The sequence below is a fragment of the Pseudophryne corroboree genome, chromosome 1 (assembly GCF_028390025.1).
Source record: "Pseudophryne corroboree isolate aPseCor3 chromosome 1, aPseCor3.hap2, whole genome shotgun sequence".
NCBI classification, from domain to species: Eukaryota; Metazoa; Chordata; class Amphibia; order Anura; family Myobatrachidae; genus Pseudophryne; species Pseudophryne corroboree.
The window spans coordinates 916,232,747-916,260,628 of NC_086444.1; the positions used below are offsets into that span (position 1 = coordinate 916,232,747).

Consider the following 27,882-nt stretch of genomic DNA (forward strand, 5'->3'; position numbering starts at 1 on the left):
GGAAAGATGGTGGCGTCATACGAAGCCATTCCCTTCGGCAGGTTCCATGCGAGGATCTTTCAGTGGGATCTGCTGGACAAGTGGTCCGGATCGCATCTTCAGATGCATCGGATGATCACCCTGTCCCCCAGGGCCAGGGTGTCTCTTCTGTGGTGGCTACAAGGTGCTCACCTCCTCAAGGGCCGCAAATTTGGCATACATGACTGGGTCCTGGTGACCACGGATGCAAGCCTCCGAGGGTGGGGGGCAGTCACTCAAGGAAGAAACTTCCAAGGGCTGTGGTCAAGTCAGGAGACTTGTCTGCACATAAATATCCTGGAGCTACGGGCCATATACAACGCCCTGAGTCAAGCGGAGCCTCTGCTTCGAGACCAACCAGTGCTGATTCAGTCAGACAACATCACTGCAGTCGCTCATGTAAACCGCCAGGGCGGCACAAGAAGCAGGGTGGCAATGGCGGAAGCCACCAGGATTCTTCGTTGGGCGGAGAATCACGTTCAAGCACTGTCAGCAGTGTTCATTCCGGGAGTGGACAACTGGGAAGCAGACTTCCTCAGCAGACACGACCTCCACCCGGGAGAGTGGGGACTTCATCAAGAAGTCTTCACGCAGATTGTAAATCGATGGGAACTGCCACAGGTGGACATGATGGCATCCCGCCTCAACAAAAAATTAAAGAGGTATTGCGCCAGGTCAAGGGACCCTCAGGCGATAGCTGTGGACGCACTGGTGACACCGTGGGTATTCCAGTCGGTCTATGTGTTTCCTCCTCTTCCTCTCATACCCAGGGTACTGAGAATCGTAAGAAAAAGAGGAGTGAGAACAATACTCATTGTTCCGGATTGGCCAAGAAGGACTTGGTACCCGGAACTGCAAGAAATGCTCACAGAGGACCCATGGCCTCTGCCTCTCAGACAGGACCTGTTGCAACAGGGGCCCTGTCTGTTCCAAGACTTACCGCGGCTGCGTTTGACGGCATGGCGGTTGAACGCCGGATCCTAGCAGAAAAGGGCATTCCGGACGCAGTTATTCCTACGCTGATAAAGGCTAGGAAGGACGTGACAGCAAAACATTATCACCGTATATGGCGAAAATATGTTGCTTGGTGTGAGGCCAGGAAGGCCCCTACAGAGGAATTCCAGCTGGGTCGATTCCTGCACTTCCTACAGTCAGGTGTGACTATGGGCCTAAAATTAGGGTCCATGAAGGTCCAGATTTCGACCCTATACATTTTCTTTCAAAAAGAACTGGCTTCACTGCCTGAGGTTCAGACGTTTGTTAAGGGAGTGCTGCATATTCAGCCTCCTTTTGTGCCACCAGTGGCACCTTGGGATCTTAACGTGGTCTTGGCTTTCCTGAAATCCCACTGGTTTGAGCCACTTAAGACAGTGGAGCTAAAGTATCTCACGTGGAAAGTGGTCATGCTGTTGGCCCTAGCCTCAGCTAGGCGTGTGTCAGAATTGGCGGCTTTGTCATGTAAAAGCCCCTATCTGGTTTTCGATATGGATAGGGCAGAATTGCGAACTCGTCCGCAGTTTCTGCCAAAGGTGGTGTCATCTTTTCATTTGAACCAACCCATTGTGGTGCCTGCGGCTACTCGTGACTTGGAGGATTCCAAGTTGCTTGATGTAGTCAGGGCTTTGAAGATCTATGTTGCCAGGACGGCTGGAGTCAGGAAAACTGACTCGCTGTTTATTCTGTATGCATCCAACAAGCTGGGTGCTCCTGCTTCAAAGCAAACCATTGCTCGCTGGATCTGTAACATGATTCAGCAGGCTCATTCTGCGGCTCGATTGCCGCATCCAAAATCAGTGAAAGCCCATTCCACAAGGAAGGTGGGCTCTTCTTGGGCGGCTGCCCGAGGGGTCTCGGCATTACAGCTTTGCCGAGCTGCTACTTGGTCGGGTTCAAACACATTTGCAAAGTTCTACAAGTTTGATACCCTGGCTGAGGAGGACCTGGTGTTTGCCCATTCGGTGCTGCAGAGTCATCCGCACTCTCCCGCCCATTTGGGAGCTTTGGTATAATCCCCATGGTCCTTACGGAGTCCCCAGCATCCACTAGGACGTTAGAGAAAATAAGAATTTACTCATTGGTAATTCTATTTCTCGTAGTCCGTAGTGGATGCTGGGCGCCCGTCCCAAGTGCGGACTTTCTGCAATACGTGTATATAGTTATTTCTTAACAAAGGGTTATGGTTATGTAGCATCGGTTGAGTGATGCTCAGTTGTTGTTCATACTGTTAACTGGGTAAGTTTATCACAAGTTGTACGGTGTGATTGGTGTGGCTGGTATGAGTCTTACCCTGGATTCCAAAATCCTTTCCTTGTAATGTCAGCTCTTCCGGGCACAGTTTCCTTAACTAAGGTCTGGAGGAGGGGCATAGAGGGAGGAGCCAGTGCACACCAGATAGTACTAAATCTTTCTTTAGAGTGCCCAGTCTCCTGCGGAGCCCGCTGTTCCCCATGGTCCTTACGGAGTCCCCAGCATCCACTACGGACTACGAGAAATAGAATTACCGGTGAGTAAATTCTTATTTTAAATCGTATGCATAGGCGGCCCTGCTGTGAGGGCACAAATCATTCGAAAAATGTCCGCCACCACGATTTCCGAGTGATTTGCGCATGCATACTGGAGGTGTCCCCGGGAACAAGGCAAGGTGCGGGCGCCATGTTCCTGGAGACCTGCACATGCGCAGTAGACTCAGGCATTATACCAGAGTCTACTGCTGCCGGAGAGGAGACGGCCCGCGATGGAGGTTGCACATGGGTCCCCATCTCTCTTAAAACGCCCCTGAGAGTATGCATATCTGTCCATTCTGCATTTGGTTCTCCAACATTACTTAAACGTTCATGAAATAATTTCTCTTCTTAGTGCAGACATTCTTGGTGTGAATAAAACTGACATCGCTGAATCTGGACACTGGGCCTAATTCAGCATTGATCGGTGTTCAGAGAAATTGCAAATTGAGCGATTATCAAATGACTGCGCATGCATAGCAGGTGTGCCCAGGTGGTTTTGGGGAGGGTCTCTGACGTCAGTGCAAACCACTTCCAGGACATCTCAGTCTCAGATTAGTGGCAGCCTCAGTCCTACTCACATTTGCTCAGACGGCAAAGTTTCTTTGATGTTCCAGGAATTGCGTATGCATCTGCGAGTAGATAGCGGTCTGCGATGCATTCGCAATTTTACTAGGGGTGTTTTTTCCCCCTCGGTCTCAGTAGGGATCTGTTTGCATAGCAGAGCCGCAGTGAATGCACATGCATAACGTGTCTGTTATTCTAGTAGCTGACCACTGTTTATATGGGCACATAGCCCCTAATGATTCATGTATGTGTGTCTAATGTTGTACGTTTGAATATGAAAGTATGAGCACCGGAGCTGATTAAACACGAGTAGACAGATTCATATGAACGCCGGAGACGGCTTAGTAGCAGGAGACGCTGCCACACTTAGTGAGGAGATCCTGGGTACGGGACTGATTTGTATTACAATATCGCTGGGAGATGCTTGATCATTGAGGCTGATGAATGCAGGGGAGCGGGATCCTAAGCCTCCTTACTGTTAATGATAGGAATAACACTTTATTCTAAGTATTGTTGATGCAGTTATGGCCATTTAGTTAGCGCTGAGAGGCGCATTACTTAACAACACTGATGGACTTACAAGACTGGGTTCCCCAGTACCTTTATCATGCTATGAAGCATATATACATAATAGGGCACGTATGAGCAGATCCCTGACGCGGGACTGACGGCCACTGTGACAACACTGAGAGGCGTTCAGTTAGCACTATTAATAGACGGAAGGAAAGCGTGATCCATATTATTGTTATTGATAGGGATCACGCTATACCAGAAGCATTGCATAAGCGGCAGTGGCAACTGAGGTTGCGCTGAGAGGCGCACAGTTAAACCATACCCAGGTTGCTTGTGACTGGAATCATAAGTACCACTATTGAAGTTTGACAGATATAAGTTATCGCTAATAAGCGCACCTGTACAAAATGACCTATATACTGAATATTGGGGGTCATTCTGACCCGATTGTGCGGGGAGGGCCGGACAGACATGCAGGGTGGGCTAGCCCTGTTCTGGGCGTCCCCCCGCATGTCTGGGAACTTGATCGTAGCTGTGCTAAATTTAGCACAGCTACGATCAACTCGGAATGACCCCCATTGGTTCATAAAATATTGGTGACGTCATCATTAAGCCATATTGAGGGTGACAAATAAAATAACTCACTGGTGACTCATGTTTTAGAAACTGAATGAAGTCAATGCCAATAATAAACTATTAAGAGACTGATTAAAACCAGTTTATTTTGGAAATTAAACCTACCAGTATATATTATATAAATGCCACGTTTGAAAACATCACAAAAATGATGGGTCTATAGACAGAACAGTATATGGAATAATATATGCCAAATAGGGCCACCGAGGTGACCAGCATATATTACTATATCACGGTAATCAATATTCTGGAGATTAGGGCCTAATTCAGATCTGATCGCTGGGCTGCATTTTTTGCTGCCCTGCGATCAGATAATCGCCGCCTACAGGGGGAGGGGAAATGCGCTGTGCAAGTGTGTGTTCACTTCATTTGCAGAGCTGCACAAAAATCAATTTGTGCAGTCTCTGCACAGCCCAGGACTTAATCTTCGTGTGTGATAGAATCCTGCTGATCGGGGCCGATCGGAGCTTACATCAGACACCCTCCCTTCAAACGCTTGGTCCCACCTGCGTTTTTCTAGACACTCCTGGAATATGGTCAGTTGCCACCCACAAACGGCCTCTTCCTGTCAATCTCCTTGCAAATGCCCGTGCGTTCTGATTTTTTGCACCATCCCGTCGCTAGGCACTGATGCCTGTTGCTGGTGTGCGACGCACCGGCGCAGTGCTGTTCTGATGCATGCGCAGTTCAGATCTGATCGCCCGCTGTGCGAAAACGCACAGCAACGATCAGATCTGAATGACCCCCTAGATAACCAAAAGTTATATATATAATTAGTTATTGGCCTTGAAATGATAACTCCATTATTCTGATTAATCTAGGGTGTAATATGGTGCAGTGGTGCGCACACTGCCAACACCCAAAGATAACAAATACCCCTTTTTCACTAGCTCAAAAAACACGGGTAAATGCACGGGGGCGCGGGACACGGGAATGATCCGGGTAAGGTTGTAAACGGAAGCCGTGTCGATGCGACACGGCTCCCGTTTACACTGTATGGAAGGGCGGCGCTGGGAGATCATGTGATCTCCCAGCACCTCCCCTGCCGCGTCACCAACCCGGCTATATGCCGGGTTGGGTGAGTGCAGTGGGAAAGGGGGCTCTGATGCGGATTGCAGCCGAGTAGCTCCCGTGTCAGGCTCCCGGCTGCGACCCGCATCAGTAGTGGAAAAAAGGGTATAAGTAACAGTAAATGTAACTAAAAGTAATTTTAAGGAGTATCTAAGCTACAGTGGATTTAATTGAAGAACTAACAGACAATCCTAGCGGACACAATGTACTCAATTTACAACTAGAAGAAGTTACTGTAGCAATAAACAAGTATAATTAATGTAACAACACAGCATAAAGAGAAACAGAGATAGGAAATAATGACAACAGTGGTTGAGCATTTTATTCACGTTTAATTTATTCACAAATTCCTTTCACTTTTTCACTTGCACTATATTTCACTTGCTGTTTTAATATACAAGAGATTAAAAGTTATATTTTAATATTATTGGTCATCTTCCCAAATGTTATATGACTTAGAGTGATTATATGAGAAATATATTAGTCAGAGAGTGCCCATATCAAGGAATACTTTCCTCTTCTTGAGCCCTACTACGACTCTGGCATTATCACAGAGTCTACTGCTGCCGGAGAAGAGATGGCCCGTGACGGAGGCTGCACAGGGGTCCCCATCTCTCTTAAAAAGCCCCTGAGAGTATGCATATCTGTCCATTCTGCATTTGCTTCTCCTACATTAGTTAAACATTCATGAAATAATTTCTCTGTGGAGCACTATTGGTCAACATGCATTAGGGCAACATGTAAAAGGTCGACATGAGATTTTTGACTTTTTTTGGTGTAGTTTACTTCGTAAAGTGACGGGGAACCCCAATTAGTGCACCGTGTCCCCTCACATGGCTCGCTTCGCTCGCCATGGTTCGGGCAAGGTGCCTCGCCGCGCTCGGCACAGGTTACTATTCCCAAACGTAGGCCACGTGGATTGTAAAGTATGAAAAAATGGAAAAGAAATTGAAGAACTCATGTCGACCTTTTTCCACGTCGACCTAGTGACCATGTCGACATAATGCATGTCGACCAATAGTGGTCTACCTAATGACTGTCGACCTAAGCGTTGTCGACCTACTGACCGTATCCCCTGTGCGCACAATCCATAATGTATATGGTATACAAAGCATACCTCCCTGTGAGCTGCTGGCATGGCCCCTGTTCCTCTCCCCCAGTGAGCAGACGCCTCTGTTCACCGCTGCTCTGCGAGCGAGAGAGGGTCTCTCAACTGCCTCCCACACCGCAGGACACTGCAACCTGCAGTGGACAGCGGGACAGTGCCATAAATTGGGACTGTCCCGCCAAAATCAGGACATTTGGGAGGTATGCAAGGGGCCTAGGACAGTACAGCACGTCTTACATACTGGAACCTTGACGTGCATGCATCTTTGTCCTGATTCCATACCCTGAATAATGTGGATCCATGGGGCTTGCCACAGACAGTTATTGAATAGCTCCAGGCGTTTAACTAAAGCATGTGTTAAGTCCTAAGTGTTATGATTCCCGTACTCCAGACCAGAGGAGATCTTTATGGCAGAGGTCTGAGTACTGGAAGGATATGCTGGTACGGGAGCAGGAAAGCCTAGTAACCCCTGGCGCCCTAACTCCGTTGTCTCGCCCGTGTTATCAGAAATCCCCTGCGAGACTATGGTTGCTTGAGCCCATGGCAGCCGCGTTCGAAGGGCGGATTATGTCTGCCCAACCCCGATGCCCCCTCAGGTCTTAATGGGAGACAAAGGGAAATCCGAGACAGGGTGATAACAAGGGGCCCTCTGACTAAGCAACCAGGCCAGGGGTTACAAGCTATCTAACTTAAACCAAAAGTATGTGCGGACAAACCGCCAGGGAAAAGGACAACCAAAGATCCACTGATCCGTTACTCCTATCCAGCACCGCTGGATACCAGAGTGGATTTGTGGGAGCGGAATCCTCCGCAAAAGCTCCGGAACACAATAAACTAAATAATAAATAGTAGCGGTCAAGCCGCAACACACGGCTACGCCGCGACTCACGAACACCACAGGATGTTAAAGGTGCTCGGTCGGACTCCAGGAATAGATGACAAATTCCGAGTACTGGATAACTGAGGACAGGAACAACCGGGTTGAGCAGGACTGGAAACTCTCTGTAACTGACACAGCAAACAGGAAGCTATCACCGGCGTCTGTGAGAAGTCCTGAGAATGCTTAAATTTGGGAGCCCTCCAATCATGATCCAGACAGGGTAATCACATAATGATGCCGTGCAGCTGCATGCTGCACGGCCAGAATACACAAGCACTGATTAATTAAGACCCAGCAACGGGGAACGCGGTCTGACCGTGGCGTCCCCGTTGCTAGGGTCTGAGCGGCTCCGTGCGCCCGGCGTCTAGCGTTGCTAGGGAGCCGGCGGCTGTCTGCCTGCGGCGTCCCTAGTTGCTAGGCGCCGGGCCGCACTGACGGGCGGACCCTCGGCGCCTAACAGTACCCCCCCCTTGAGGAGGGGTCAAGGAACCCCTAAGGCCAGGTTTCTGAGGAAATTCCCGAAAAAATGCCCTTTTGAGCCTCGGGGCATGGAGATCCTCATCCAGGACCCAAGACCTTTCTTCTGGACCATAACCTCTCCAATGTACCAAAAAATAAAGCCGACCCCGGGACAACTTGGAATCGAGAACCTTCTCCACTAAGAACTCCTGCTGACCCTGTACATCTATTGGTGATTTCCCCTGAGAGATCTTGCGAGGAAATCTACTGGACGAAACATATGGTTTTAACAAGGAGCAATGGAAGGTATTTCCGATCCGTAAAGTTTTTGGTAAACGTAACCGGAAAGCCACTGGATTGACTTTTTTGATAATATGAAATGGTCCAATAAATTTAGGACCCAATCTGGCTGAGGTTTGTCGAAGTTTAATGTTGCGAGTCGACAACCATACCCTATCTCCAACTTTAAAAGTGCACGGCCGCCGGAGCCTGTCAGAAATTTTTTTCTCCCGAAATGCCGCTTTTCTGAGAGCCAGGTGCACTTTTCTCCAAATGAGTTTGAGATGAGAGGTCAAGGTCAGTGAGGAGACAGAGGAATGTTGAAAAAAGGAATTAGCTCTGGGGTGAAAACCAAAAACTGTAAAAAATGGAGATACATTGGTGGAGGAATGACAGGCATTGTTGTAAGCAAACTCTGCCAACGGAAGAAACTCAGACCAGTCATTTTGGAGTTTGGCCGAGTACAAACGCAAATATTGTTTTAATGATTGATTAACTCGCTCAGTCTGCCCGTTGGATTGGGGATGGTAGCCAGACGTTAAAGATAATTTCATCTTTAATGAGGCACAAAAAGACTTCCAAAATTGTGCAATGAATTGTGGACCCCGATCAGAAACAATATCAGTGGGTAACCCATGGAGTCTGAAAACATGGCGGAGGAACAAGACTGCCAATCAATGGGCAGATGGCAATCGGGGAAGAGCAATGAAATGGGCCATTTTGCTAAAACGGTCCACTACCACCCATATGACTCGGCATCCGGCTGACAGAGGGAGGTCCACCACAAAATCCATGGAAATATGAGACCATGGCCTAAGAGGAACATTCAAGGGCATAAGTTGACCTATAGGCAAGGAACGGGGAACCTTATGCTGTGCACAGACCTGACAAGAAAAAACAAACTCCTTAATGTCTTTGGAAAGACCAGGCCACCATACCGAGCGGGAAACTAATTCAAAAGTTTTAGCGATCCCCGGATGCCCGGCAACCTTGCTATCATGAAACTCCGTCAAAACCGTTGCTCTCAAAAACTCGGGGACAAAAAGACGACCAGCAGGAGTATTTCCAGGAGCTTGATGTTGAAGCTGCTTTAACTGGGTAAATAAATCTTGTGTGAGACCTGCCCGAATGACTGAAGACGGAAGTATGGGAGTAACAGGACTGTTGTCTTGAACTGGAAGAAAACTGCGTGACAGGGCATCTGCCTTGGTATTCTTGGAACCTGGCCTGAAGGTGATAATGAACTTGAAACGAGTAAAAAATAAAGCCCAACGAGCTTGCCGGGCATTCAGCCGTTTAGCTGATTCAATGTATTGAAGATTTTTGTGATCAGTCAAAACTGAAATGGTATGAGTGGCTCCTTCAAGCCAATGCCTCCACTCCTCAAAAGCCCATTTAATAGCCAGTAATTCCCGGTTACCAACATCGTAGTTGGATTCAGCAGATGAGAATTTCCTGGACATAAAGGCACAAGGATGTAATTCCAGGGAATCCGGATCCTTCTGAGATAGGATAGCCCCTACTCCAACCTCCGAGGCATCAACCTCAACAATGAAAGGCAATTCTGGGTTGGGATGTCTGAGGACCGGGGCTGAGACAAAGGCTTGTTTCAAGGCCTGAAAAGATAACTCCGCTTCACGTGACCAGTTGGTAGGATCTGCTCCCTTTTTAGTCAGTGCCACAATGGGAGCAACTAGGTCAGAGAAAGAGTGAATAAATCTTCTATAGTAATTCGCAAACCCTAAAAAGCGCTGAATTGCTTTTAAATTGGTGGGTTGCGCCCAACTAAGGATGGCTTGGAGCTTCTTTGGTTCCATACAGAATCCCCGAGGGGAAATAATGTACCCTAAAAAGGATACCTCCGTGACATGAAATTCACACTTCTCCAGCTTGGCATATAGGTGATTTTCACGTAATTTTTTTAGAACCTGACGCACCTGGGTAACATGTTGTTCAATAGAGTCAGAATATATCAAAATATCGTCTAAGTAGACTACAACGAATCTTCCAAGAAATTCACGGAGCACATCGTTTATGAGATCCTGGAAAACTGCCGGAGCGTTGGACAGGCCGAATGGCATAACCAGATACTCATAGTGGCCTGATTGAGTACTGAATGCCGTTTTCCACTCATCCCCTGACTTGATTCTGATGAGGTTATATGCTCCTCTCAGGTCAATCTTAGAAAAAATCACAGCCGAACGTAGCTGATCAAAGAGGACAGAAATCAGCGGCAAAGGGTAAGTATTCTTTACTGAGATTTTATTCAAGGCTCTAAAGTCAATGCAAGGTCTGAGTGATCCATCCTTCTTCTCCACGAAGAAGAAGCCTGCACTTAAAGGGGATTTAGATGGCCTGATAAATCCTTTCCCTAGGCTTTCTTTAACATACTCATTCATGGCCACAGTTTCAGGTCCGGATAATGCATATAACCTTCCCTTAGGCAAAGTGGCACCAGGAATTAACTCGATAGCACAATCATAAGGCCTATGGGGAGGCAGAATATCCGCATTGCCCTTGGAAAATACATCAACAAAATCCTGGTATTCCACAGGAATGGGTGCGGGAATGACAGCAGCTATTCTGATGGGAAGCGTAATACATTCCTTATTACAGATGGTACCCCATTGTAAGATCTCCCCCGACTGCCAATCAATGATGGGATTATGAAAGGCCAGCCAAGGGTGACCCAGAACCACAGGAACTGCTGGGCAATGGGTAAGGAAAAACTCAATCTTTTCAGAATGCAGAGCTCCTACCGAAAGTAGAACAGGAGGTGTACATAGAGAAATAACCCCATTGGACAAGGGACTCCCATCTAAACCATGCATGGTGATACACCTACCCAAGGCTAACTGAGGAATACCTAAGGCCTTAGCCCATGTTAAATCCATAAAGTTCCCTGCAGCTCCACTGTCCACAAAAGCCGAGACCGAGGAACAGAGGCTGCCAAAGGAAACTTTAGCTGGAACCAACAGTGAATTATTCGAGGAGATAAGCTGCAGACCAAAGTGAACCCCCTCACAACTCACTTGATCGAGGCGTTTCCCGACTTGTTCGGACAACTACGGGCAAAATGTCCCTTACCCCCACAGTATAAACAAAGACCAGAATTTTGCCTTCTGATTCTTTCTTCAGGAGACAGTTTGGAGAGGCCTATCTGCATGGGCTCCTCTATGTCCACAGGAATGGAAAAAACACAAGGAGAAGACCCGACAGATGCTCCTTTTTCAGCCCTCCGCTCTCTGAGACGACGATCAATCTTAATAGAGAGCTCCATGAGTTTATCGAGAGTCTCAGGAGCGGGATACTGAAGGAGACTGTCTTTTATAGACTCGGATAAGCCGAGGCGAAACTGACTGCGCAGGGCTGGGTCATTCCATCCACAGTCGTTCGACCAACGGCGAAACTCCGTACAATAAATCTCTGCGGGATTCCTACCCTGTCTGAGAGCACGCAACTGACTCTCGGCGGATGCCTCTCTATCAGGGTCGTCATACAATAGCCCTAAAGACCCCAGAAAGGCGTCTACAGACAATAAAGCCGGATCGTCTGTCTTTAAGCCAAAAGCCCAGGTCTGAGGATCCCCCTGTAGCAAAGAAATAATAATTCCTACCCGCTGAGATTCCGTACCTGAGGAGACTGGTCTTAAACGAAAATACAGTTTACAAGACTCTTTAAAATTAAAAAACTGCTTTCTATCCCCAGAAAAACGGTCAGGCAGATGCATTTTTGGTTCAGGAATGACCCTCGGGGAAGTCCGTAACAGATCTTCCTGTGACCTCACCCGAAGGGACAGATCTTGAACCATCTGAGTAAGCTCTTGAATCTGGCTAACTAAAAGCTGGCCAGGATTTGGCCCAACACCGGAGGGATTCATGAGGCTGACAAATCTCCCAACAGAATAAGGGAAAAAATTAACTCCTGTTTAATTTTAAATTTTAGTTAGGCCGGTGATAATGTTATGATTCCCGTACTCCAGACCAGAGGAGATCTTTATGGCAGAGGTCTGAGTACTGGAAGGATATGCTGGTACGGGAGCAGGAAAGCCTAGTAACCCCTGGCGCCCTAACTCCGTTGTCTCGCCCGTGTTATCAGAAATCCCCTGCGAGACTATGGTTGCTTGAGCCCATGGCAGCCGCGTTCGAAGGGCGGATTATGTCTGCCCAACCCCGATGCCCCCTCAGGTCTTAATGGGAGACAAAGGGAAATCCGAGACAGGGTGATAACAAGGGGCCCTCTGACTAAGCAACCAGGCCAGGGGTTACAAGCTATCTAACTTAAACCAAAAGTATGTGCGGACAAACCGCCAGGGAAAAGGACAACCAAAGATCCACTGATCCGTTACTCCTATCCAGCACCGCTGGATACCAGAGTGGATTTGTGGGAGCGGAATCCTCCGCAAAAGCTCCGGAACACAATAAACTAAATAATAAATAGTAGCGGTCAAGCCGCAACACACGGCTACGCCGCGACTCACGAACACCACAGGATGTTAAAGGTGCTCGGTCGGACTCCAGGAATAGATGACAAATTCCGAGTACTGGATAACTGAGAACAGGAACAACCGGGTTGAGCAGGACTGGAAACTCTCTGTAACTGACACAGCAAACAGGAAGCTATCACCGGCGTCTGTGAGAAGTCCTGAGAATGCTTAAATTTGGGAGCCCTCCAATCATGATCCAGACAGGGTAATCACATAATGATGCCGTGCAGCTGCATGCTGCACGGCCAGAATACACAAGCACTGATTAATTAAGACCCAGCAACGGGGAACGCGGTCTGACCGTGGCGTCCCCGTTGCTAGGGTCTGAGCGGCTCCGTGCGCCCGGCGTCTAGCGTTGCTAGGGAGCCGGCGGCTGTCTGCCTGCGGCGTCCCTAGTTGCTAGGCGCCGGGCCGCACTGACGGGCGGACCCTCGGCGCCTAACACTAAGGCTGATTGAATTCCCCCCAATGAGAATCACACAATTTGGAGGAAGGCCCTAATGATGATAGGGCTCAGCGCCATTCCCATCAGAGGTCAGCTGTTTCTCTTCTCTGGGCTTCTGCCAAGGAGAGAAATAAAAAGTTGTCAAGTATTGATTAAAGTAGTACACTAAGGGGGCTATCCAATTAGCCCCGGTAATTTACCGGGGCTAATTGTCCCGCCGGGAGCTAGCTAATTAGCCCCGATAAGCCGCGGCACGCGCCGGCTTATCAGGGATTTTGTTTCACCTGCCTCCAACAGGCGAAGCAGAATCTCCGGAAACAGCCCCGTTTTCGTCCGAAAACGGGGCTGTTTCACACGAAAACACACAGGTTTCACTGAAACTGTGTTTTCGGGAGAAGGGTTTTTTTTTTTTTTTTTACAGGTGATCCATTTGGATAGCCTGTAAAAAAAAAATTGGTGAAACATCGGAAAAAAGTCAGAAAAACCTCTGAAAACTGCCGTTTTTCGGACCCGATGTTTTACCGGGGATAACTGGATATCCCCCTAAATCTCTATGAAAAGGAAAGCTTGGGGACAGACGTTTACACAGGCAGATATTATATAATCTTTGGTTAATAGGCAGCATAGATAGTTTAAATACACTTTATATTTTATACAAACATATTAAAGGTTACATATTATACCAATATAAATAAAGAACTGTAAAAGTGAGATATCTAGAATTTGTTTTCTTTATATAAGCATCTATACTGAATAAGTCAACTTGACTGCACTCTTGCCACCCACCCCTTCCCTGGCTATACTAGAATCGAAGTGTGTATGAGTCGCCTCACCCAGGACAAATAGCATTTGGGAAGAGTGCTATAAAATAAACATGTATATGTTTTGCTAAAGTGTCATGTATCTGGCTACTGGGGTTCTGCATTTTGCTTTTTTCTGTTAATTAAAATACTAACGGCGAGCAACTTTTCATGTGACTAGACGTCAGGTGCGGGAAGTTTATACGTTTTGGGCAGCATTAAAATTTTCAACTAGGAAATATTGACTTTGAGACATGTGTTTGTTCTCCGCAGACCCCCTTACATTTAGCAGTATTAAGTGGAAACCTCCCTACTGTGCAGCTGCTATGTGGACAAGTAAGTAAACGTGACATACTGTAACTACTACAGCTGCAAATGGTCTATGATCTAAGTACAAATAATATGATCTATGATGTATCAGACATTCACATACTGTATATTACATATGAAATACATTTTTACAGTACTATTCTACCGTCACTACAAGGAGTTCCTAACGTGGGTCTGAAGGAGTTAATCCAGTGGTTCTCAAAGTGTGTGCCGTGGCACCCTGGGGTGTCTCGGGACACTAGCAGGGGTGCCTTGGATTGGTGGTCCAGGACCAATTCAAATTATTTATGGTCAGTGTGATAGGCAAAACCATGCCCCTCACCATACTGAACCTATGGCATACTTGTCGACTTTCTGGAGGGAGCAGCCGGGTCGGCTCACCAGGAGGTGGGGCTTAGACTTTGAGGGTGGTCTGGGGGCGTGGTGATATGATTGCGTTATTGTGGCCATGCCCCTCGCTATGCAATGCCCACATTACCGGCATTACAAAGCAGAGGGCAGAGCTATGATGATGCGATTCACCGCAAATTGCGTAATCGCCCCGACCACTTTCATTTGCTTATACCCTATAACATGGACATATCTTCTATTAGAAAGGATGTGCACCGGAGCATGCTGATCACATTGCAGGGGGGTACTTGGAATAAATATATATATACAGGTTGAGTCTCCCTTATCCAAAATGCTTGGGACCAGAGGAATTTTGGATATGGGATTTTTCCGTATTTTGGAATAATTGCATACCATAATGAGATATCATGGTGATGGGACCTAAATCTAAGCACAGAATGCATTTATGTTACATATACACCTTATACACACAGCCTAAAGGTAATTTTAGCCAATATTTTTTATAACTTTGTGCATTAGACAAAGTGTGTGTACAGTCACACAATTCATTTATGTTTCATATACACCTTATACACACAGCCTGAAGGTCATTTAATACAATATTTTTAATAACTTTGTGTATTAAACAAAGTTTGTGTACATTGAGCCATCAAAAAACAAAGTTTTCACTATCTCACTCTCACTCAAAAAAGTCCGTATTTCGTAATATTCCGTATTTCGGAATATTTGGATATGGGATACTCAACCTGTAATATATATATGTATGTATGTATGTATGTATGTATGTATGTATGCGTGTGTGTATATATATATATATATATATACACACGCATGCATACATACATACATACATACATACATACATATATTTATCTAAATATCGGGGGGGCACCAATATTTATGTTGCCTCCGGGCAACTGGGACGAACCTATGAAACTGCTATGGGCAACTCCTCCACATTTTTACAGTACATGGACAAACTAGTTTAGTTTTTGTCTTTGTGTCTCTCTCACTATTGTAATGTAGTTTGTATAGATTAACTCAGTGGTTCCCAAGCTGTTTTGAATCACAGCACCCTAGAGTATCATCATTTTTTTCATGGCACCCCTAGGCCAAAAGTTTCTTACTGAGAATAATACTTCACGGTTTGTTTGTATTTTGGTTTCCTTGGTTACTATGCACATGGTCTGCTTCGATTGGTGGACCCGAGACAGAGGCGTTTCTATGCTCCCATGATGTCTACGGGTTTCCCCCGTCAGCATACTCTTGTGATTAGCCATGCCCCCGTGAGTCACCGGGCGCACCAGCATCACGTGGTGCGGATGATGTCACCGGGACTCCGGGCGAGAGATGGTACCGGAACTAGCAGGCACGGAGGGGTAAGCACGGTCTTATATAAATGTTTTATTGTACAATTTGTGTTTATTCTTGATAAAGGAGCAAGACTCTAAAACGTTGAAACGCTATGTGAGTGCGTTGTGCATCATTTGCTTATACCAGTCTCCTTGAGTGCCGACATATACACATGGATATATATATATATATATATATATATATAAAATGTGTGTTTATTTTAAATCATACATTTCTTAGCAGCCATACCCAGTATTAGAACCCATGAGGTATTTGCTCCTGTGTAGGAAGCATAAGAAATCTAACTATGCAAAGTTACTTGTAATTGTCAGAGAAGTAACTTTATATACTGTAGTTAGAATTCTCATATTTCCTATAAAGGAGCAAATAGCTTCATCAGTAAGGTGTCTGCTTCCAGTGTAATAGGTTGTGGGTTCTAATCCTGGGTATGACACTTGTAAAATGTGTACAGTATAATAAAAAGGGTGTGATTTGTAAGGTGCAGGGACCAGTGAGGAAGTCGGCCACTGAAGAGATAGCGGTAGCTATCAATTAAATTAATTCATTGTTGAGAATGGGAGGAGAGTTGCCCCCCTTCAGAGCAGGAGCCCGGCAGCAGATGACTCCATTGCCTCCCAGAGTTACGCCTCTGGCCCATAGCACAAATCAGCTTCTGCCTATCATTTTATAGAATGTACTTGATAAATGATAACTTGAAGCTGATTGGTTGCTATGGCCAACTTCTTCACCTGTTCACTTCTCCACTCTTTACACTACTTGATACATCTCCCCATCAATCTCACACTCGTTATTAAACTATTAATCTAATTTAATCAGAGTTTTTGTCTAACAAACAATTCCCTGCATACTGTACATGTAGCACAAAGACATAACTTTACTAAATTGAGTTTAATATGACAAACAGTAACTATGCGTATTGAATAAAAATGGAGATAAAACGGACATGCAGAAAAAGTCAGTCATGTATCCTGATTTATGGGAAGGCTAGAAACTATGGTCAATTTATCAGAAGAAAGACCAAACCTTAAGAACTGACAATATCTAAACTCACTTCATTACTCTCAAACAGTTTTACTTGCACAGTACCCTCCCATTTAATGGAAGATATTGCTTTGATGTAGTGATCATTTGTAGTCACTGGTATTTCCACACTTTTTAGCTTATGGGGAGAAAAAAAAATCTCTAGGACACCAGGAACCTCTGCATAACAGTCAAACTGGATGGTACAAAGCAAGCCTCAGAAGCAGGAAACATAGGTTTAATTACAAAAAGGGGTTTGCTGCAAACATTCATATTTTTGGACATTCATATTTTTGGCAGAGATCACATTAACACATTGGGGCTGATTCTGAGATGGACGCACATTTTCGTCAGGGCGTCCCGAACGGGGGCAGGCCGGGACTGTTTTTGGGGCGGCTGCGTGATGTCAAACTTAGTTCCGATGTATCTGCAATCTAATTGCGGATGCATCGGGAGGTGGCCTCACACATGCTGGGTGGCCTTGCCCTGTGCTGGCTGGCCCTCAGCATGTGAGGAGATGGGACACAGATCTGGCTACATATGCAGTGATTTGCACATAGGGGGTCATTCCGAGTTGTTCGCCCGTTGCCGATTTTCGCCATGCTGCGATTTGTTGCAAACTGCGCATGCGCAAGTAATGCAGGGCACATGCGCTTAGTTATTTAACTAAAAACTCAGCAGATTTGCTGTGGATTCTGCTGTGTTTTTCAGTCGCACTGGTGTTCGGTAAATGACAGGAAAGGGGCGTTTCTGGGTGGTAACTCAACGTTTTCCCGGCGTTTGCAAAAAAACGCAGGCGTGTCAGGGAAAAATGCGGGAGTGTCTGTAGAAACGGGGGAGTGGCTGGCCGAACGCAGGGCGTGTTTGTGACGTCAAACCAGGAACTAAACGGACCAAGCTGTTTGCAATCTGTGAGTAGGTCTGGAGCTACTCAGAAACTGCAAAGAATTATTTAGTAGTAATTCTGCTAATCTTTCGTTAGCAATTCTGCTAAGCTAAGATACACCCCCAGAGAGCGGCGGCCTAGCGTGTGCAATGCTGCTAAAAGCAGCTAGCGAGCGAACAACTCGGAATGAGGGCCATAGTTGCCTACCCTCCCTCATTCTGCAGGAGACTCCCTGAGATAGTAGCAATCTCCCTGACTCGCTGAATAGTTCAGCAATCTCCCTGATTGCTACTTATCCCCATTATGTAGGTGTTACATTCTAGGGGGGGAAAGAGAAATCAGAGATGCATACATTCAAATGGAATCATCAGTGCCATTTCCCTGCATTGGTTATAAAGCACAATGATCCCTATGGCTACATGCATTTTAAATAAAGTTTCTCGTGGCCACTTACACTGTATGGAACCACTTGTAAAATACAATGGGGGTAATTCAGACCTCATCGCTCGCTAGCTGTTTTTTTGCAGCCCTGCGTTCGCATAGTCGCCGCCCACTGGGGAGTGTATTTTAGCTGTGCAAGTGTGCGATTGCGCGTGCAGCCGAGCGGTACAAAATAACTTTGTGCAGTTTCTGAGTTGCCCAGAACTTACTCAGCCGCTGCGATCATTTCAGCCTGTCCGGGGCCGGAATTGACGTCAGACACCCGCCGTGCAAACGCTTGGACACGCCTACGTTTTTCCAACCACTCCCTGAAAATGGTCAGTTGCCACCCACAAATGCCTTCTTCCTGTCAATCTCCTTGCGATCGGCTGTGCGAATGGATTCTTCGTAAAACCCATCGCACAGCAACGATCCGCTATGTACCCGTGTGATGCGTCTGCGCATTGCGGTGCATATGCATGCGCAGTTCTGACCTGATTGCAGCGCTGCAAAAAGCAGCTTCGACTGTTCCCAGAATGCATAGCACTGCCTCCTCTATAACCCCGCCTCCGTGCACAGGAGCTCAGTTTGCAAGTTGGTAGACAACAGGTAGGGCTGCTCCAGCAGCCCTCAGAAGAGCTTTCTTAAGTGAAATCTGAAGACTTCAAGGGCTGCAGCAGAGACACTGTGTGTGTTAGATGTCAGTCAGACATATCCTGCTGCAGCTCCATCACCTCCCCCAGCGGCGCTGTATACTCCCGCGCCCTAGTTGCCGGGTACTTACAGCAGAGGCCCCGGTTTGCTTCAGTCAGTCACAGACCCCGCCGCAGCTCTCCAGGATCGCGTGGCCGCATTTTGGGAAGAGATAAGAGGGTCCCCCAGGCGGGACCCGCTGGAAACCACGATCCGGCACGGCCGGTTGGACACTGTGGTAGTACAGGGACCCCACTAGACCACCAAGGAGAGGGCACAGATCGGTTTTACTAAAAACTGTTTGTTACATAGCTCACAGTACCCAGTGGTGAAGCCCAGCAGGGGGATGATGCTTTGACCTGTAGCCCCTCCCCCAGGGTGCCATTTAGAGTAAATGTTCCCACCCTGGAGCTGCATATCTCTCTCTCCCTCACTCCCTGTCAACGTTTGGGCGCCATTACCTCAAGCTGAGCTGATCCTGGGACTGTTCGGGCAAATCCTCCTCTGTAAAGATGCCTGCATGTCAGCGCTGTGCATTTTACAGGACACTTAAGTAGTCTACATGTCTGCTGACAGTGTTAGTTAAGTAACAGTGCATTTAGTCAGGGTTATTTAGTACAAGTACCCTGTGATATACATCCAGTCTTTACTGTGCATTGTTATATCTCTTGATTATATAGCTGTACATAGTATTACTTTGTATTGCTAGTCCAGTGCAGTTTTACTGCATGTCATAATTTCTGCATTGTACATGTGACTATGTGTGTGTGCATATAGCTGCTGCATGACTTCCATTTCGTGTATCTCACTCAGATTGCTATCCCTATATTCTGTACCCTGAGGGGGCTAAGTGCGTCAGAGTTATTGTTTAATATAGGTGTTTCACAGGATATACTTACTGTGTATTTTTCTCTGTGATTTTCAGTCACCATATACCTCTTGAATTCTCTGTTTGTGCTCATACACTACACAGGGGGTTCTTGTTAAGGTATTAAGCTGCTGATATTGTACTGGGTTGCCCGTGAATTGAGCTTTCAAACATGTCAGCTACAAGGGGCGATGGAGCTGGGACTGATCCCACATTGCGTGGTGGTGACGCTGCAGACATAATAGAGGAAAACATAGCAGCAGAGGGTTCAGGTTCTGGGTGTTCCCTACCCCCAGTGGAATTTTAGCAACGGGGGTTCATAACGATCCACCTTGGGCTACTTTCTCCATGTTATTAAGTACGCTGGTGACTAGACTTGCGCCCCCTATGGGATCTCCTGTGCCGGTACAACCGCTTATGGTCCCTGCGGTTAATTCGCCTTGGGCAGATCAACTGTCCGCTCAGCTACAGCAATTAAACCACTCATTGACTAAACAGACGTCTAACCCTCGCCCGCCTAAGACCAAGAGGTCCTCTAAGTGGGCCATTAGTTCCTCACAATCCACCCATATCCCAGACACCTTGTCTGATGAAGAAGGCGTATATACTGACCCCAGAGACACTAATCCAGATAATTCTGATGGGGAATCGGTCTCTCAGGTGGATGTTCTTGTCTTATTGGAGGCTATCAGGCTAATTCTTCAAATTACTGATGACCCAGAGCCTGATGCTACCACCAAGAAACCGGACAGATTTAAACGTCAGAAGGTTGTTAAACAAGTTTTACCTCATTCTGACTATTTAGTTGAAATACGTCAGGAATCCTGGGAAAATCCAGGAAAGAAATTCACACCTCACAAGAAGATGGTGGCTCGCAATCCCCTCGCTGCGGAGCTAAGTAAATATTGGGAAACACTCCCGCCAGTGGATACGCAAGTGGCGCGGCTGGTGGTGTCCACGGCTCTGCCTGTAACTACCGTCACTTCTCTGAAAGAACCGATGGATAAGTCTGTGGAGGGCTGTTTAAAAGCGATTTACACTCTAGCAGGTGCTGTGCATCGGCCCACTATTGCAGCAACATGGGCTGCAGAGGCTATTGAAGCGTGGGCTCAGGAGGAGGAAGCAGAGCTGCCTTCCAACTTTTCAGATAATGCTAGACAATGTCTCTCGTATATTGTCACAGCTTCTCATTACATTAAGGAGGTGGCTTCTGATGCCGGTATTCTGGCGGCCAAGGCTTCTACTACGTCCATTTTGGCTCGCCGGATTCTCTGGTTATGGTCCTGGTCTATGGATCTGGATTCTAAGAAAACCCTGGAGGTGCTCCCTTTTAAGGGAGACATTCTTTTTGGAGAGGACCTCAACAAGATAGTGGCTGACTTAGCTTCTACTAAAACAGCGTGTCTAACTAGTACTGCTCCTTCAGTACCGAAGGCTAAGAGTACTTCCTTTCGCTCCTTTCATCCTTCAGGTAAAGCAAAAGGTCAGGCGTACCCGAAACAGGCTCACACTTCCAAAACCGCTAAGCCCAAACCTAAACGAGCCTGGGCTGCCCGTCAGCCTGCTTCCAAAACTGACAAGCCTGCGGCATGACGGGGTGGGCCTCCCTCTGGGGAATCCCAGGGTGGGGGGCCGACTTCTAGGGTTTACCCAGGAATGGTTGAAGACCACTTCCGATGCCTGGGTACGGGAAGTCGTCACTCGAGGTTACGCCGTATCCTTCAAGAATCTTTCCCCTCATCGATTTTGCCCGACATACGTCCCTTCGGATCAGGTGAAGGCAAAAACTCTTCATTCGGTGGTACAGTCCCTCCTGGACACAGGACACAGGAGTGGTAGTACAGGTGCCTCTGGCTCAGAGAGGCAAGGGGTACTATTCACTGCTATTCCTAGTCCCGAAACCGAATGGGTCCTCTCGGCCCATTCTCAACCTCAAGTCCTTGAACAAATATGTCAGAGATCTCCAAGTTTCGTATGGAAACCCTTCGCTCTATTGTTCTGGCTTTGGAACCCGGGGATTATATGGTCTCCCTGGACATACAGGATGCTTACCTGCATATTTCTATTGCAATGTCGCATCAGCAACATCTGAGGTTTGCTGTTGGCAACCTCCATTACCAATTTCGGGGCATTACCTTTTGGCTTGACCACGGCCCCGCGAGTCTTCACCAAGGTCATGGCGGTAATGACGGCTGTACTCCGCCGTCAAGAGGTCAGGATCCTCACGTATCTAGACGACTTGTTGATTTTAGATTGTAAGCTCGCAAGAGCAGGGACTTCTTTCCTCATGTGCCTTTCCTTTTCTTACTTACACTATCTTATACTCCATACTCCCTATGATGGCACCTAACCCCGGGTTTTCTATACCTGTCCTATTTTGTCCTGTACTGTAAGTGCGGTTTTCTTGTTTGCTCATTTTATTATGTACTGTGTAATGGGCGCTGCGGATCCCTTGTGGCGCCATATAAATAAAGGATAATAATAATAATCCTGGCGAATTCCCCAGAAATTCTCCTACGCCATCTGGATCTGACACTCCAGTTTCTGCAAGCCCACGGGTGGCTCATCAACTGGAAGAAATCTTCCCTGGTCCCTGCGCAGATCATGGTGCACCTGGGGGCATTGTTAGACACTCACAACCAACGGTTGTTCTTGTCTCAGGAGAAGGTCCTGAAACTTCAGGACAGGATTCGATGCTTCCTATCTCGTCCGCAAGTGTCGATACATTCGGCGATGCAAGTGCTAGGTCTCATGGTGTCGGCTTTCGACATGGTGGAGTACGCTCAATTCCATTCCCGCCCTCTACAGAAATTGATTCTTGCCAAGTGGGACGGCCTGCCTCACCGGATCAGGTCTCACATGATCATTTTGTCTCCGGAGGTCCGTCTGTCACTGAGCTGGTGGCTTCAGAACCAACGATTGAGCAGTGGTCGTCCCTTCTGGATCTCCAACTGGGTCCTTCTGACGACGGATGCCAGTCTGAGAGGTTGGGGCGCGGTGTTGGAGCAACACTCCCTTCAGGGTCGGTGGACCAAGGAGGAGTCTCTCCTCCCAATAAACATTCTGACTGCGGCCGGTGTTCAATGCCCTGAACTTGGCCCAGCATTTAATACAGAACAGACCTGTTCAAGAACAGTCGGACAACGCCACCATGGTGGCGTACATAAATCATCAAGGCAGCATTCGAAGCCGCATGGCAATGAGGGAAATATCCAGAATTCTTCAGTGGGCAGAACGCCATCTGCCAGCCATATCAGCAGTGTCACTCCTGCCCAGAGTAATAAGGAAGTTCAAACAAGAAGGAGGAATCCTACTTCTGATCGCTCCAGCGTGGCCCAGACGGCATTGGTTCTCAGACCTTCATGGTCTCTCGTTGGAGCGTACTCTTCTGCTTCCACAACGACCAGACCTCCTCGTTCAGGGCCCTTGTGTTTACCAGGATTTGGCCTGTCTGGCTTTGACGGCGTGGCTCTTGAAGCTTCCGTACTAAGGGCCAAGGGTTTTTCCGAGGTGGTCATTCAGACTATGTTGAAGGCCCGTAAGCCTGCTTCTGCTCGGATTTACCATAGGGTCTGGAATTCTTACTTTGTTTGGTGCGCATCTAATAATCATGATGCTTACAAGTTTAGTACGGCCAAACTTTTGGCCTTTCTACAACAGGGCCTGGACTTGGGCCTTCGTCTGGCCTCCATCAAGGTTCATATTTCTGCCTTGTCTGTTTGGTTTCAGAGAAAAATTGCCACTCTGCCTGATGTTCATACATTCACTCAGGGTGTGTTACAGATTCAACCTCCTTACATAACACCTGTGGCCCCTTGGGATCTGTCAGTGGTTCTGGAGGCTTTACAGGAGTTTCCGTTTGAGCCTCTTGAATCTGCGGTCCACAAGTGGCTTTCCCTTAAGGTATTGTTTCTATTGGCTATTGCCTCTGCTAGACGGGTGTCGGATTTGGGTGCCTTGTCTTGTAGGTTCCCTATCTGATTTTTCACCGTGAACGGGCGGTTCTTAGAACACTGAAAAATAGAAAGGGTGTGGTTTTCGCGCAATTTCCTGTTGTGGTATGATACAGACACAGTTTAATGTTCATGCTTCCCCCATACTATGGTGGGATAAGTTATTGAAGTATAAATTCACAGTGTACAATTCCAGTAAAGATGCCCAAAATACGTTATTCCCTTATTCTCTCAAATCCCTTTGAGTTATAGGTTCTCCAATTCTCTCTTCACATTTGGTTCAAAAAATGGTTATTCTTCATCTCCAGTATATGTAAAGAAAAACAGGAGGAACCAATAGTGTAACTCAATTTTAATGTAAGAACAAGGACAAGAAAACATGTGGCTGGCAGCGTACCTCAAATTAAGGTGTATATTGCACACCAAGTCTCGTTTTGTTCAATATCTGTGGTGCCTCCCTGGGACAAGAATCCACCGTCAGAGTCTAAAACTGGGTCGCTATCCAGACAGATGCTGCTCACCGACGCGTTTCGGCTCACCTATCTGATTTTTCACCGTGAACGGGCGGTTCTTAGAACATGTCCCAGGTACCTACCTAAGGTGGTGTCTTCTTTCCACCTTAATCAGGAGATTGTTGTTCCGGCCTTTGTCTTTCCTGAATTGTCTTCCAAAGAGCGGTCTTTGGATGTGGTATGGGCTCTCCGTATCTATGTGAAGAGGACAGCTCCTATCAGGAAGTCTGATTCTCTCTTTGTACTGTTTGGTTTTCACAAACGTGGCTGGCCTGCTCACAAGCAGACCCTGGCCAGATGGATTAGAATGGTGATTGCACATGCTTATGTACAGGCTGGCCTTACAGCTCCTGCTACCATCAATGCCCATTCTACTCAGTCGGTTGGACCTTCTTGGGCGGCCCGCCGTGGTGCGACCCTTAAACAATTGTGCAAGGCGGCTACGTGTTCCTCAGTGAACACGTTCATAAGGTTCTATGCCTTCGATACTTCCGCCTCCCAGGATGCTTCCTTTGGACGCCGGGTTCTTGTGCCCGCTACAGTGCGTCCCCTCCCATAAGGAACTGGTTTAGGACATCCCCAATGTCATTCCCTGTGGAGGCCAGTGTATCCCGCAGCAGAAAACAAGATTTATGGTAAGAACTTACCCTTGTTAAATCTCTTTCTGCGGGTACACTGGTCTCCATAGGGCGCCAACCCTGACGCACTTAGCTTCTTGGGGTTTGTATGGCATTAGCCGCTGACACCTTCTCTTGTCGTGAGAATGTGGTGTATGTGGCTACTAACGGTTGTCGTCTCTTCTACCTGCTACTGCATTGGACTGGTTAACAAAACTGAGCTCCTGTGCATGGATGCGGGGTTATAGAGGAGGCGGTGTTATGCATTCTGGGAACAGTCAAAGCTTTTAGCCTGTTGGTGCCTCGGATCAAGATCCTACTCTACACCTCGATGTTATTCCCTGTGGAGCCCAGTGTACCTCGCAGAAAGAGATTTAACAACGGTAAGTTCTTACCATAAATTTCGTTTTAATGAAGTGTTCATATATTTCTTCAGGGTTCTTTCATATTATGTTTTGATTCATACCAGTAAATCATGTTTATTTGTTGTAGTAAATCATTGTTATTTGTTTATTTCCACCCCTAGGATGAAGTTGATTTAGAAGGTGAAGACAACAACAGAAACACCCCCTTACGCCTGGCTAAGGGACGGAAAGCAAATGATATTGTCTCCTTTCTAAATAGGACTATAATACATTCAAAAAATCTTCATGCTAAGTGTGACTGGAGGTAACTTCTGCATATACATACATCAGCATGCTTCTGAAAAGCTACAGATGTGTCCTTTAATACTGTGCCTTCAGTTGCACCAAATAGCCGCCCCTCAGTTGCGCTTTTTCGCTTTAAATATGCTTCTTATTCACATAATTAGAACTATGAATTGCTGGCATACACTGATTGTTTGAGTTGGGCTCGTGACTATAGACAGACAGTTAAAAGATAGACAGTCATTAGTTAGACACCATATGATCGACAGTCAAAAGTCAGACAGGGTCAAAAGTCAGACAGGGTTAAAAGACAGTCAAAAGTCCGACAAGGTCAAAAGTCAGACAGTCAAAAGTCCGACACCAAAAAAAAGTGTTGTTGTTTTTTTTCTGTGTTTTTTACAACTTTTGCCTCATTTACTATCCATGTCACAAACTATTACCTTTTAGCAAAGTTGTGGCGAGCGAAGCGGAGTGGAGCGAGACACCGAGCCCGAAGTTTGGCAAGCGGACGAATTTCACCAAATTTGGGTCAAAAAGGTTTAAAAACACTAAAGAAAAAAAATTAATTTTGTGTCTGACTTTTGACCCCGTCTGACTTTTGACTGTCGATCATATAGTGGCTGACTAATGACTGTCTATGTTTTAACTGTCTATGAGCGATACCACACCCATTTGAGTTTTGCAACATTTCTATATCTATGTGGAACTGAGTTTAAATCTGTGTTAAAAGGCTCCCGATGTGAGCAGCGGCGGCTTTTCCTGGCGCCAAATTGTGCTTCAGCTGCGACTTTGTACGTGTGTAAAATCAATAACTGTGTCGCAGCCTAGTGTCTCCAGTACACCGTGAGTGGCTTGTCTCTGCGTTAGTGATGCAACTAAGGGGGTAATTCCAAGTTGATTGCAGCAGAAATTTTTTTAGCAGTTGGGCAAACACATGTGCACTGCAGGGGGGGGGGGGCAGATATAACATTTGCAGAGAGAATTAGATTTGGGTGGGTTATTTTGTTTCTGTGCAGGGTAAATACTGGCTGCTTTATTTTTACACTGCAATTTAGATTGCAGATTGAACACACCACACCCAAATCTCTCTCTCTCTGCACATGTTAAATCTGCCTCCCCTGCAGTGCACATGGTTTTGCCCAACTGCTAACAGAATTCCTGCTGCGATCAACTTGGAATTACCCCCTAAGGTTGGATGCATACCTTACCGACTCAACGGCCAGCCGACCACCCTTCAAACCAAGTAACTGATTTGATAAGCAATACACACATGCCATTCAGCCACAGCTATATGTCTGGCTAGATGTGAAAACTGGGAGGGCATTTAAATCTTACGAACAAGATTTCTTGGCATCATCGATGGAGCTGCAGCGACCGATATACATAACCTCCGGATTACTCAGCCGGCTAATGGTGACATGGAATGATCTGATGCTGCCTCCTCGGACAGCAGGGATCACACATGAGTACCATATGTAAGTATAGCTGCTGTTTCCAATGAAAGCAGCAGCTATGCTTACTACAGCTGAACCTGAATCAGGCCCAGTGTCTACCCAGCCTTAGATGCAAAATTGAAAGAAAAATATGGTATGGTACTCCTCTCAGAGTGCCAAAGTGTTGGGAGGTAGGGTGGGGCCAGCGTTCCCGAAAATGAGGGCATGTCTCCTACTTTTTCATCACTCTGAGTGTGTGCCTAGCACTTTCGGAGATGCTGGACTGCCCCCAGAGACTCTCCCACACACTACCAGCACCTCCCCTATAACTGAGTGCTGCAGTGCAGGGCCCGGTTCCTAGTCACTGAGGATGAGCCGGCATTTTGGTGTCACCACATCGAATGGTGACGACCGGTGTGGTCTGCACCCCCCTAGTGACGCCAATGCCTGACTAGAATCATAACCATTAATTGATTATTTGTTAGACCTAGACAAGTCTTAATGTCAGCTTGGATAGTAAGGTGAACTTAAATGTATGTTTTAAGGTAAAATTCTCTTGATCTATCATGTTTGGCATCAGTAAACTTTTTAAGATAATGAAATGGTTGTGTGAGGTAACGGCATTTTTGTTTTTCTTTGTAGAACATGGATATTTGGTCGTCCAGGCAAATCAAAAGGGCCCATACTATTCTTTTATGGTAATCTATTCCTGTGGGGTTACCCAACTTACTTTTTTAAGGTACAGTATAGAACAAAAGTAACTAAATGTGCTGAATGCATTAGATTTATATATATTTAAATAGAAAGGGGAATGGGATCCTTCAGGACTTTTTTTCCCAAGACAGCATCTGCCTGCACAAACCAGCTGTTTGGGGGAATGCAGGTAACAATCCACTCTAATGCAGAGTCTGTCTGTCCAAGAATTGTCATTATGTAACGAGTCCTTTCAAATTAAGCATTAATTAGAATTGGAAATATCCTCCAAAGGGATTGAACATACTCAACCATGTTGATT

General features: G+C 46.7%; 1 protein-coding gene and 1 long non-coding RNA gene across 3 annotated transcripts in view; one reads left to right on the forward strand and one right to left on the reverse strand.

Annotated features, from left to right (window-relative positions):
• Positions 1-27,882, forward strand: part of LOC134917617 (uncharacterized) — a 109,482-nt gene that overhangs the window by 55,343 nt on the left and 26,257 nt on the right. The window contains exons 4-6 of one of the 2 annotated variants that reach the window (XM_063920305.1): positions 14,037-14,099; positions 25,314-25,456; positions 27,510-27,606. In XM_063920305.1, the coding sequence (XP_063776375.1) occupies positions 14,037-14,099; positions 25,314-25,456; positions 27,510-27,606 (303 nt within the window). The remainder of the gene's footprint in view (positions 1-14,036; positions 14,100-25,313; positions 25,457-27,509; positions 27,607-27,882) is intronic. The other variant, XM_063920306.1, reaches the window with a different exon arrangement.
• Positions 1-27,882, reverse strand: part of LOC134917711 (uncharacterized) — a 144,599-nt gene that overhangs the window by 52,213 nt on the left and 64,504 nt on the right. The gene's annotated exons all lie outside the window — the stretch shown is intronic.